General features: G+C 37.2%; 1 protein-coding gene across 5 annotated transcripts in view; it reads right to left on the bottom strand.

Annotated features, from left to right (window-relative positions):
• Nucleotides 1–12,471, bottom strand: part of LOC133518998 (adenylyl cyclase 78C-like) — a 143,274-nt gene that overhangs the window by 13,481 nt on the left and 117,322 nt on the right. For all 5 annotated transcript variants that reach the window (XM_061852846.1, XM_061852838.1, XM_061852855.1 and 2 more), the window contains 3 exons: nt 11,034–11,140; nt 5,858–5,972; nt 3,612–3,757 (listed from right to left, as the gene is read on the bottom strand). In XM_061852846.1, coding sequence (XP_061708830.1) covers nt 3,612–3,757; nt 5,858–5,972; nt 11,034–11,140 — 368 coding nt within the window. The remainder of the gene's footprint in view (nt 1–3,611; nt 3,758–5,857; nt 5,973–11,033; nt 11,141–12,471) is intronic.

Genomic DNA, 12,471 nt, shown 5'->3' with positions numbered 1-12,471 from the left:
GCGGGCAAGCATATTGCCTCTCACTGCCGTCGCTCTTTTCTCCCTATCGAGATCGTCATTCAATTCAGTTGTAAGCATATGCCCCAGATACTTAAAGCGATCTACAACTTTTAGAGGTACGCCACACAACATGATCCTCGGCTCCGTAGACGGGTTATACTTACGAGCTTTGAATATGACAAGCTGGCAAACCGACATGGGCCCTGCTGAGTGCCTCGATCAACTCGTTTACGTAGACGTTGAAAAGGAGAAGGGATGTTAGCCCTCCCTGTCTCGGTCCACATTGTAGTTTGTACTCGTCAGACTCCTCTCCCGCCCATCTCACTCGGTTGACCTGGCTGTTGTACCAATGTTTAAGCAACGCGACATATTCAATCGAATCTCCCGTTTTTGTAAGCTTGTACTATAGCTTGTCGTACACAACCAGATCAAACGCCTTTGACAAGTCCAGAAAGCACGTACTTATAGATCGGCGTGTTCCTGTCCTTGTAGTACCTGACAGCTTGCTTAAGACACAAAATCGCACTTTCGGTCGACAGCATTCTCACAGAATAGAGCTGTAAGATTCCGGTTCAAATAACCCTTTAGCGGCGCGGTTAGGTTCCTAGGGACGCAGAGGCCTCCTTTCGCATCCACATCAGCTGTCCACGGCGCTTAAAACCGCGACCGCGACCAACTAGCATGACAGGGGAGTACCAACATACAACGGAACCAGACAGGCTTATTTCTCTCCCTTACGAACCACTACCATGACTCACGCTTGGCAAAAGGTATTTACTTAAAATAAAATGATTTAATTGAAAGCATCTAGGTGTCATTTGATTACCCAGCCATAGTCGCTTCAACAGGCGAGAACTATAAATAGATACCTAATTTGTTTTTACTGTAAACTATACCTAAACCTTGGTACCTAGTCAAGATGCCAATCGTTCGCGATATGATAATCTCTGCATTATGCAGTGCACCCTAGTCATCTGAAAAACGAAGCACACACGGAATGCGTTTCTGTTACCCATTACAGCGGCTAGCTACAGCCCGAAAATTCCCACCAACTGGGCATATTGCTTACAAAGGGTATGTGACACACTGTACATTACTCTGCTCTCAGGACTTCTACATCCCTACTCACGGCGTTCCAATTTGCAGTGAGTAGAATTCACTCTCACCTTCAGCAAAACCGAAAGACCGTCTATATGACTAGTAAAATAGCCGAAACAATACGAAGCATCACTCTAAATGGCGCTACATGTAACGCCCCTTACACTGATACAAGATTTTCATCTAATAATGTCAAGAACCAGTGGATGATTCAATCTTTACCGGTCGACGTGGTAAGACCTAGGATTTACCAAATCCATGTCGGTAAAAGCCCGAAGTGAACAATAATTATTTCACATTTCGGGCTTTTACCGATCGGCATCGGTAAAACCTAGGTCTTACCGGTATATCCTAGGTTTTACCGTACTTCGGGCTTTTACAGTAACATATACACATATTACAATAATTTTAATTGCTACTTGTTTTTAGAGTTTCTGGTTTGGACCATGCATGTTTGTCTGTCAAGTAGTCCTCGACTCTGTAATAAGCCTTCAACATCAATGACTTCTTTAAGTAATCCTTAAGAGCTGGCAAGGGTAATCTTAAAGCATCGTCAGGTAACTCGTTATAAAAATTAATACATTGCCCAACGAATGACTTTTGTACTTTGCGGACACGAAACTTTCTGATAGAAAGCTTATTTTTATTTCTAGTGTTATCTTCATGGACATCTAAATTCTTAGTGAAGGAGTCTAGGTTCTTAACAACATAAATAATACAATCATGGATGTATTGGGAAGCTACAGTTAAAATATTAATTTCTTTGAAAAATTCACTTAATGATTCACGTGCTCTTAAGTTATATATAGAACAAATATAGTCTGTATGTCAGCTGCATTGTCCCAAACCAGAATACCATATGAGTCCAGACCTCGGACAGAGTGAGCCATTTTTACGTCATTAATGTCAAGTGTAGATGTTAATATAGATATGCCTCAAGATGAAATATTAAAAAGAATTCATGAATAATAATTAAACAAAAATGACAGTGCATTATGTACAAAACGAGTAAGTATTATTTATTTATTCAAATTTTTCTTTGTTATTGGTTATTGTAATAAAGAACTATAATTTTTTCTAGATTTTCAATTTTCAACGCACTTCTTCTTGAGTTTAATATCCACTTATAGATGGAAAAAGACCTTTCTACTTCCACTGAAGTGAGCGGAGTGAAGTTGTACATTAAAATACCGTCCACATCTGTTCCTTCCGAAATTTTTTCAGCATAGTCCCTAAACAAATCTAAGTCTGGGTTTCTAGCTATGACGTCTTCTAATTTCTGACTGACAGAAGCAGACGAAGACCAGCTTATAAAATAATATGCTTATCATTTAAAGAGGCTTGCTATACAATTAATTTGTTTTGCTAGTTATGTAAAGATCTAAATAGAATAATTTAATTCGTTATTCAATTACATCACATCTGCCATTGAATGACTACGTAGATATGTCCATATTATGCAAACTCTTAAAACAGCTCACCCTGTCCGAGGTCTGCATATGACATTACACTATGAAAATAACTAAGGCGAGCTGTCTCAACATTGGTCAATTGCCTGATTTTCCTAACGGCGTGAGCGGCCGAACTTAATTTGTTTGCTAGCGTTCTTATATGAGGACTCCATTGTAGATTTTTGTCCAATGTTAAACCAAGAAACAGTGCTTTATCTACCATCTCTAAGCATTCATTATTCAAAAGTATCTTAGTCTCGGCTGGTTTAACTGGTAGCTGGTTTAAGGTCGGAAATTGCATGTAATTTTAATTAATTTTATTATTTATTATGAATTTTATTATCTGGACTTTAATTTATTGTAATAATTCGTAGAAAATATTTTTGTAAAGTTTGCATGTCGTTTTGTGCAACTGAATACTACATACGCTATCACTACAAAACAACACCACTGTATTCTAGAATTAAGTATTCTCGCAAATAAAAAATCTTTATTTATCTTTATCTTAGTACCACGGGATCCAACCCTACATCCATATTGAGCGGGCTCAGCGGGGGCCAGAATGTAGTTAGCGACTATGTGCGCGTTTATTAATATTATTATATTATTAACTTGGCCTTTAAATATTTAAGATTATTATCAACAAATCATCATCAATTACTCTAGAAAACTTTATTCCGAAACAGGAGACAGGAGTTCACGAACTGAGCTGAAATTTATCACGAAGTGGGAGCCAAATAAGAGGTTCACGTAAATAAATTCATACAAAAAAGTTTTAACTAAAACTCTATAGTTTATAGTGTTTATACATTAAATTAAGTACTTCCCGTACTACCAAAGGTACTAAGTACTACGTTGATATAACTTACCCAAAAGCTTCAAGCTATTACCATGCTTAAGTACTAATATTTAAAAAAAAGTTTTCTCAAGGGCCTTAACCTGCCGAAACACCCTTTACCTTAATTGATATGTCGAGTTGAAGGACTTGCTTACAGGCAGGCTTATCTTGAAGGTGCTTAAAACTGGCCTAGGTCAGTAGAAGATAAAGCAAAGATGAATTACCTCTTTCGTGTACTTGGTGACTTGTATGCGGTCCATAGCGCCCGTGCTCTCCATGCGCGAGGCCTCGTTGACTGTGTTGCCCCAGATGTCGTACACGGGCTTGCGCGCGCCGATCACGCCGCCCACAAGCGGCCCGCAGCTTATCCCTGCCCCAACATACACTATCAACATATCTAACACCAAATTTTTACTATTGTCCCCGGGCTTGCTTTTAATATTAGTTAATATCAATCGGTCACACATATACTTAACCCTTAAATACCTACGCCCGATTTCTAAAGCATAACCACCTACGAAAGATCACGGAGACCACTATTAGAAATGGGTCTAAAATATTTATAAGAATCTATGTTAGGTACACGTATATTTAAATAATATTTACTGTTCTTATGATTTAAGGCATTTATTAACAAATATCGACAAAACAGTGATCAATAAAAAGTAGTTTAAATTTAATATACTACTCGAGTTCTCATATATTTTTACAAACAAAGAACTGTGAATCTTCTAGAACAAGAAATTGAAATATTCTTACATTATATTCATTTTTATTATTCTTAATTCTTAAAGTACAATAGTCAAGCTAATTAGGTATATGTTTTATAAAAAAACTTGTAATTATTATAACATTGCAAGGTATTAAAATAGCCACTTTTCGCGGCAGCCAATAGGTAGGTACGTACAGTCAGCGTCAAATATTTTGTAGCAGTCAAAGTGGCCAAATAGTTCGGTACACCATACTAAATATATGGTGTACCGAACTATTTGGCTACTTTGGTTGCTACAAAGTATTTGACGCTGACTGTACACAGCAAACACAGCTTATTCAGTACTTCCCAGTGTCTGTCTTAGAAAGCTGACATTTGGCATGGAGCCTAAACCGTTTGAGGACTGAACTTTCAAACTCCCCCCAAACCTATCAAAGGGGGTGCAGTTCTGAATACATCTCAAGTACAATTAGGACACTTCTCTATGTTCTACTAAGCTGAAATTTGGTATATACTATTCTCCACCCCCCTCCCCCTTTATAAAGGAGGGTGCCTATACATATACCTAACTAGTGAGCCTAGGATACTTCCCGATGTCCTAGAGAGCTAAAATTTGGTATGAAGCCTACGATTTATATACGAAGAGCAGAAATAATAATAAATCTGTAACTTTCACGTACACACGTCACATACGTATTGTAATGTTGGGGTACAGGTATCATAAAGAGCACCTTACAAAAATAAATTTTATCCCAGCAAAAACGTTTTATATAAATTTGGCGGCAAAGACGCACTTTTAGCTTTTACTGTAAAAATAAAGGCAACCACCTAGACAAGGTCATTGAGATCACTGACGACAGTTTTATGCTCACCAAATTTACAGAGACACATGTCCGACCGCGTTGATCGCATGACCGGCACTGGGACGGTTCCAGGGAAAGGTGCAAGGTTACAGAGGTCACCTTGCGTAGGTGGTTAAGGGTTTATAAAGGATAATATTTTATTTTATCCTTTTTGAAGTCGATTTACTTTTTTTATAAAACGTTTTTATTTTTCCATGTTTAGTTTTAAGCTTATGAGTGACACGTGACGCATGAATGAAAATCACAATCATGTTCAACACTAAATTCGTTAACTTTCATAAATACTCAGGATTTTCCTCGAGTCCGTCTGGGAAATCATTCCTGCCACTACTCTAAATCTACACTCCACCCCTGACCCGATCCCTCAACCCTCCGATCACTTAAACTCACAGCACGTCAACCCCTAATCACTGAACCCCTCGACCCTAAAACACTAAGCTTTCAACCGCCAAACCCCGACCCCTCAACCCCAGACCCTTTAACTCGTAATCCTAACCCCTCGTCCCTCAACTTCTAACCCGATAGCTCAACTCCTAACCCCTCGATCCCTCAACTCCCAACCCCTCAGTCCCCGACTCATCAATTCACCGCCCCATAAACCCCTAACCTCTCAAACCCTGACTCGTCAAACTCCAACTCCTCAGACCCCAACCTCAGACCACCGTCTACATTCACTCTCACACCTACTACTCACCTCTTATTTCCAACACTACCTACATCAAAAATCATAATACACCCAATTATAAGAGGAAAGTTCCACATATCGCCCGTGGTTTTTGAAGTTAACTTAAAGGTTAATCCGTTAATCAAGATGTAATATTCGTTAATTAACGATTAACAAATTAACGAGTTAATGCCGAGCCTTGGGTATATTCATAACAGTGTCCATGCATACCAACTCTGAGACGAAACTTGTTGAAGCTGTGTTTGTTGATATCCTCCAGCGCCACGCGCAGAGCGAACGCGTAGTCCACTAGGGCGCACAGGTGCTCGCAGTCCTCGTCGCTTGTCTGCGATAACAGAATGCAAACAGTGGTTACTCCTCTCCATACAAACTATAGGCACTCATAAAGACGAGCTTCTCAAATAGATAATTACCTATAGTGCTCTTTGTTTAGACAGTTTTCTTAATCTTAACGTACTTATGCATAAGGACAAATTTCAATTTGACGATATACCGGTAGCAGCGCCACCTACCGGGTTCAATTGTTTTTCAAACCATCCATATATACTAAAACCTCCAGAATGTAACAAACACTTTTCTGAAAACCGCATTAAAATTGGTTCAGCCAATGGTGAGAGAATCGCGGACAAAAACATACATACATACATATAAACATACCGTAAAATGGGGTGAGTAGGAACGAAATCGAAGTTCAAACCTGGATAAAAGTTTATTTTTATATGTGGCGCATTGATTTATATACAAAAAAGTGCTCCGGATTTATGAATTTTAGTTTGTCAATGATAATTTGTTGTTTCATTTCATAGTTTCAACGATAAATACATAATAGTAGGCAACCCCAGCTCACCCCGTAGTTGGGGTTAGAAGGGATACCAATGGGGTGAGATGGGAAAATTGCTAGGGTTGACACTTTCGGATTATGACAATAGCTTGACTTGTCAAGATAATATTTTATTTATGTAGCAAAATTGTGTTTTATTTATGCTCCTACACAAAACGATTTAATGTTTTCTGTAAGTTGTGACCTTAATTATTATCATTTTTTAGATATATATATTTTTTTAATTACTTTGGTCTATATAGAATTAGCAAGGTGAATGCCATTAAAAACATAAATGTGAAATGAATGCAGCCAAGTTCAAATATTAACAATAAGCAACTTTACTTTTCGCCGACAATAGTATTGATACTCGTATCTACATATAAAGTCCTCAAATTTTAGTTATAGGATCATGCCACATAAAAGAATTGTAAATGTTAATAGACAATAGGGTTGTTTCCATCTACAAATCTTAGGGCAGAATTGTATCCCAATAAATTCTTTTGGATTATAAGAACATGTTAAACTACTTTTAGGGGACCTGTAACGACCATATTTTTGTAAATATTGAATTTAAAATATCTTTTGGCACACGTCACGTGACCAAACTCGAAACGTCTTTGAAGATTCTGATGACGTCACAACTCTCGGATTGACAGTGTTGACAGTTAGGCGATAAACAACGAATGACAAATGTCCGTAGACAGCTCGTATCTTCTACGTGTGTATGTAGTTATGTGTCAAACCGTAAACTGTGACGTCACACAATTTTCAAAGAGCGTTTTGGGCGCGAAAGCATCCGTCAAAATATATTTTGTTAATTTAACATATTTAAAGCCGTTTTTAGTATAAAAGTTGAATTTTAGGGCAACTTTTAGTTAATATAGAACGTAATACAAGCGTTTCAAAAAATTGGAAACAACCCTATTACTTAAGCAGTGCGTTTGTTTCACTTGGGACATGATCATACCCGAGGATTTTCGGTGCGTAAATGTTTGAAATTAGCCAAATATTACAAACAGAATGTAGTTTAGCTGGTTAAAGTAGGTTAAACACTCCGTAATGGCCTGTATTACTGTAAGAAATAAATAATAGGCACATTATAATATAACATGTTTATTTCATTTGCAATTTCTTCAACTCATACTTCAATATTTGTTAAAATAAAATTTACCTTTTTTTTATTATAGTTCCAAAATAATTTTAAAAAGTTCGCATAGTTCCATGTTTACTTACTGCTATAGTCATGAATGGCTTAATTACAGCAAGGGTTCGGACTTATTAAACTAATTTATACAAAGCAAATATATGTTTACAAAATATAGTCGTAATTATTTGATATGAAATTATTTTTAACTTTTTAAATTGATTTAGAGTTGGATAGGTATGAATCTTGTATGTGTCTCGGAAGGCTATTTATTATTTTTGTAAGTATGAAATTATTAGTTCTCGTTCCATAGACATTATTAGGTATATAATGGTAGTATGAATCTAGGTGCATTAGGGATACTTCTTAATCTATTGTTTCTGTGATATTCATTTAATTTATCTACCTATGTGTAGGTGTTCTTCTTTAAGAATGTACAATTTAACTATATTGTGTACGGGAAGCATCTTACAATGTTCAAAGAGGTTCGAATAGTTATTGTTACATGCTACTTTTATATTTTTCGGAACTATTGTTTTTAGAATAGTTCTCTGTAGGTTGTAGATATTAGAGAGATAGTTTTATACGATCGTCCGTAGCTGCTGATACCGTACCGTATTACCGATTCAGCCAGAGCTAGGTATAACATTCTCAATGTGTTGTACGGTAATTTATGTTTCAGAATAGTTAGACGTCCCAATACTGTACCCCTAGTGTAAATAAATTCGATTTTGAAACGTGACGTACGCGTTTGCGTTTAGTCTCATTTTGTATTGGATTTAGAAAGAGCGCGCCAAGCGGGACGTTTTGGAAACTCAAAATCCTATACAAAATGAGACTTAACGCAAACGCGTTCCTCACGTTATGATGTCGATAAAATTTACACTAGGGGTACTGATCTAAGTTTATTACTTACGTGTTCAATATGCGGTTGCCAATTAAATTTACAGTCAATTAGAAGACCAATGTGCATATGTATCCGAAAGGTTGATAAAACTTACTTTGGCAAATTTCACATAAAAATGAAGTCTAATTCAAACAAAAATCCACCGCTTTCGAGCATCAACTTTGACAGTAAATTTGTGTTTAAAAATTGTATGATTTGGCAACTTATTGTTGCCAAAAGAAGAAAAAACATGTCAAAAATATAATCAAATTACTTAAAGAGCAACCTGAGCCCAAAAATCAAAGTAGCTACTGAAAGAAGAAATTCTGGATTCGCATCCCTACTCCCTCCGCAATCCCTACTCACCTCATTTTACGGTATCGGTCAAACTGAGAACCTCCTTTTTTTTAGGCGCTTAAACATATGGCATCGTTTGCGGTAAATTCTATGTATCCGGTCTTATGTGACATCTGATCTTAGGCGACCCTACCTTATTATGGTACCATCGATCTAATCTGGTGATGGAGACAGGTGGCCTGGGAACTCTGTGATAAAACAACGCAACATACTTAATTGTGTTTGGGTTTTTTAAAATTGTATCGATGAGTATTAGTTGCCTGTGGTAAGAAAAATATTACAGTCAGCGATTAAACTCATTCATACCATTTTTTTGCCAATAACTTATTATTTATTTTACTTGCCCCGTTAGTAAGTATGTTATTTTGTTAGTGTGGGTCAAATCTTGGAAGCTAAATTTGACCCGCTTCCCGATTACCGATTGAGATGAAATCTTGCATACATATGTAAATAGGATGACAATGCATTATTATGATGACAAGGAGCTCATCTGATGATGGAGACTCTCTTGCTCAGATGGAACTCTGTGACAAAACGACGCAAACTAATTGTGTTTGGAGTTGTTAGAATTGTCTTGATGAGTATTAGTTGCTTGTGGAAAGAAAAGTACAGTCAGGGATAAAAGCTTGTACCAAAAATGAAATGTTTGCCAAAAAGTTAAGGTGCTTTCGGCAAAGTATTGGACGTTTTTAGATGGGTTGAGGTGATGTTAGATTTTTTATCAGGTTGTGGATAGGAGACGGACGTGATTTAAATACAGAATTGATAAAAATTAAATTCACCCTATAATTTTATTTTATTCGCTTTATAAACGTCACAGTGAGAGTGTAATGATTGAATAGTATCAAAATTCCAAAGATATGTCACAAATTTAATAAAAATAACGTGCATCCTCTACAAGAAACAAATAACGCTAAAACTTACCAGCTATTGAAAAAACTGGCGAAGGGTATTTCCGGAAAAAAAATGTAAACACATATTTTTACGTTTTGTTAGTCGGAGCTACAAGTGCGGGCTGAAGGGGGGTGCGGGACGAAATGGCCCATTGCATCACCTTGCCAGCATTTAAAAAATCCGCAAGAGGTGGAAATTTGAATCATACGATCTTATCCGATGTCCGCGATCTTAGTCGAACTCACCTTATTTCATGATATAGATATTAAGGTGCCGTAGGTTCAGAGAGCACAGTTTTTGAAAAATCGAAGGTATTGCTTTTTAACCGACTTCAAAAAAGGAGGAGGTTCTCAATTCGACTAATTTTTTTTGTATGTATGTTACTCGATATCTCCGAGAATCGTGAACCAATTTTCAATTTTTTTTTAATTGAACGGGTATAACCCCGAGATGGTCCCGTTGGCACCAAGTCGGGGTCTGATGATGGGATCTTGGAAAAATCGAGGGAATTCTTTAAATGTTATAGGTACATATGGAGGAGGTATGGAGCTTTTGGTAATATTTGAAGTCGGTTTTATTTTTTGTTAAACAGTTTTTTTAGATAACAATACGCCGTTGCCAAAAATGTAATTAGCATTCTTGAGGGTTTTCTCTAGGGACTTCAGGGATTCGAATCCTGATTTTTTGACTATTGCTTGATAGAAAAAGATCACGATCATAGGTCCGAAACGCGCCTAAAAAATTGTTAACAAATTATGCATAAAAGCAAAACTAAGAAAAATGATTCTAAAAATGCGTAATTTCATTTTTGAAAAACTTCAATGATTACTTTACTTATTTATTTTCTAAATCTTAAAACAAATTAAAATTCAAAAACATGATATCCGCGGTTCCGAGCACGCATTTCACATCTCATTCACGCTTACGCTCTGAGAGAGTGAGAGAAGGACACGAATCTACGGGGCCTTAAGTACATACATAGGTAATTTATCCATCTTATCATTAACGTTTAGAACCATTTCGTGGTTGGTTGGTGAGCCCTCACGAGCTCTCGATGACTGCGCCCGAAGAAGACTGCGTGTCCCCGCCTTGTACGCCTCGTGCCCGGCTCGGTCGGCAGCAGCTATCCGCATTGCTTTGCAAACAATAAGGCTCACGTCCAAAAGCCCCGAAATTGTAATTAATACCTATACACATTTCTCAAAGATACACGTTGCTAACATTTGTAGCATTATAAAATACAATGAAGCTTAGTGATTATAAAGTGAATAGCGGCTCTTGCCTTGTCATTGGGGTCCAGTCCTGACGCAGCCATGTATGTTGCGCCTATAGTCTTGATCTTTTCGATGCTTTTAAAACGTGGCTCCCTTAGCAAGTTATCGAAGTCAACTGCAATCAATATTCTTTTATAAGATTGTTTAATATAATATATTTGTTACGGGCAACTTGGTTAACCGGGCAGTATAAATAATGAACGGTCATTATGAATCATGCCCAAGAGCGCCGGGCAGAATGATAATTTTATTACTTTGGCTGGTCCATATTAATATTGCCCGACGGCCCTGGTTCATTTAATAAATCGAAGGCAATATGAATAGTTCCCTACTTCTAGCCGGGCAATGTGATAAAGTCCTAGCCTAACCTAATCTTTAGACCAAAACATTTAATTTTTCCACTAGTTCCTAAAAATGACGTCATCAAATTTTTGTATGGGATTTGAAAAAATCTTCAAAACCTATCGTGTGGGGTATCAAATGAAACATTTGGACCCGGGTACGTCCTTAAACTACGTCTACACCTCCACCTTACAGAAAACCGCAGCCAAATAACACTAGACCCTACTCATAGTGTTGTGTTCCTGCGGGTGAGTAAGGTTGCCAGAGCTCAACGAGGGGCGGGAGGGGGTTAGGGTCGGCAACGCGCATGTAACTCCTCTGGAGTTGCAGGCGTACATAGGCTACGGATACTGCTTACCATCAGGCGGGCCGCATGCTTGTTTGCCACCGACGTAGTATAAAAAAAATTACATTATGAGACGATTCTAGAAATAGACTACACTCTTACCTTTTAGCCACCTGTTTTCCAAAAATCTAAAAATCATTTTCAATATGCCAAATTTGGGCTCCCCCAGGTGAGATGTGGCTGGGTGATTTTTTCCAAAACACACTCCAAATGTCTTGTCATATCCTCATAATATCAAACTTAAAATAATTAATAAAGCAATTTGTAAAATTATAAGAATAACTATTTTTTTAAAGTTGATAGTGTAGTATATTTTTAGAAACGTATCTTCATGTCCTTTCATTTGATATCTCACACGATAGGTTTTGGAAGAAGAAAAATCCAATTCCATACAAAAATTGATGAAGTCATAACTTTTGGATTTTTAGGAACTAGTGGCGAAATCCAAACTAAGTCTAAAGTATCTGTGTACCAAGCGGCTTCGATGTACAGGTTTTTAAAGGGTCGGGAACGTGCATGTAATGCCTCTGATGTTGCAGGCGTCCATAGGCTACGGTGACTGCTTACCATCAGACGGGCCGTATGCTTGTTTGGCACCGTCGTGGTATAAAAAAAATGTGTATGCGGCAATTTTAGACATAGGTCAAAAATAAAAACAAAAAATTAAGAATCTTAAAAAAATAGTTATAGTTATTACGAGTATTTTACAAATGCTTTATTTTACGTTTGATATGAGGATATGACAAGACGTTTGGTGT

Source organism: Cydia pomonella, chromosome 1, assembly GCF_033807575.1.
Source record: "Cydia pomonella isolate Wapato2018A chromosome 1, ilCydPomo1, whole genome shotgun sequence".
Classification (NCBI taxonomy): Eukaryota; Metazoa; Arthropoda; class Insecta; order Lepidoptera; family Tortricidae; genus Cydia; species Cydia pomonella.
Note: the sequence above shows the minus strand (reverse complement) of the source record. Positions and strands in the feature narration are given on the sequence as shown.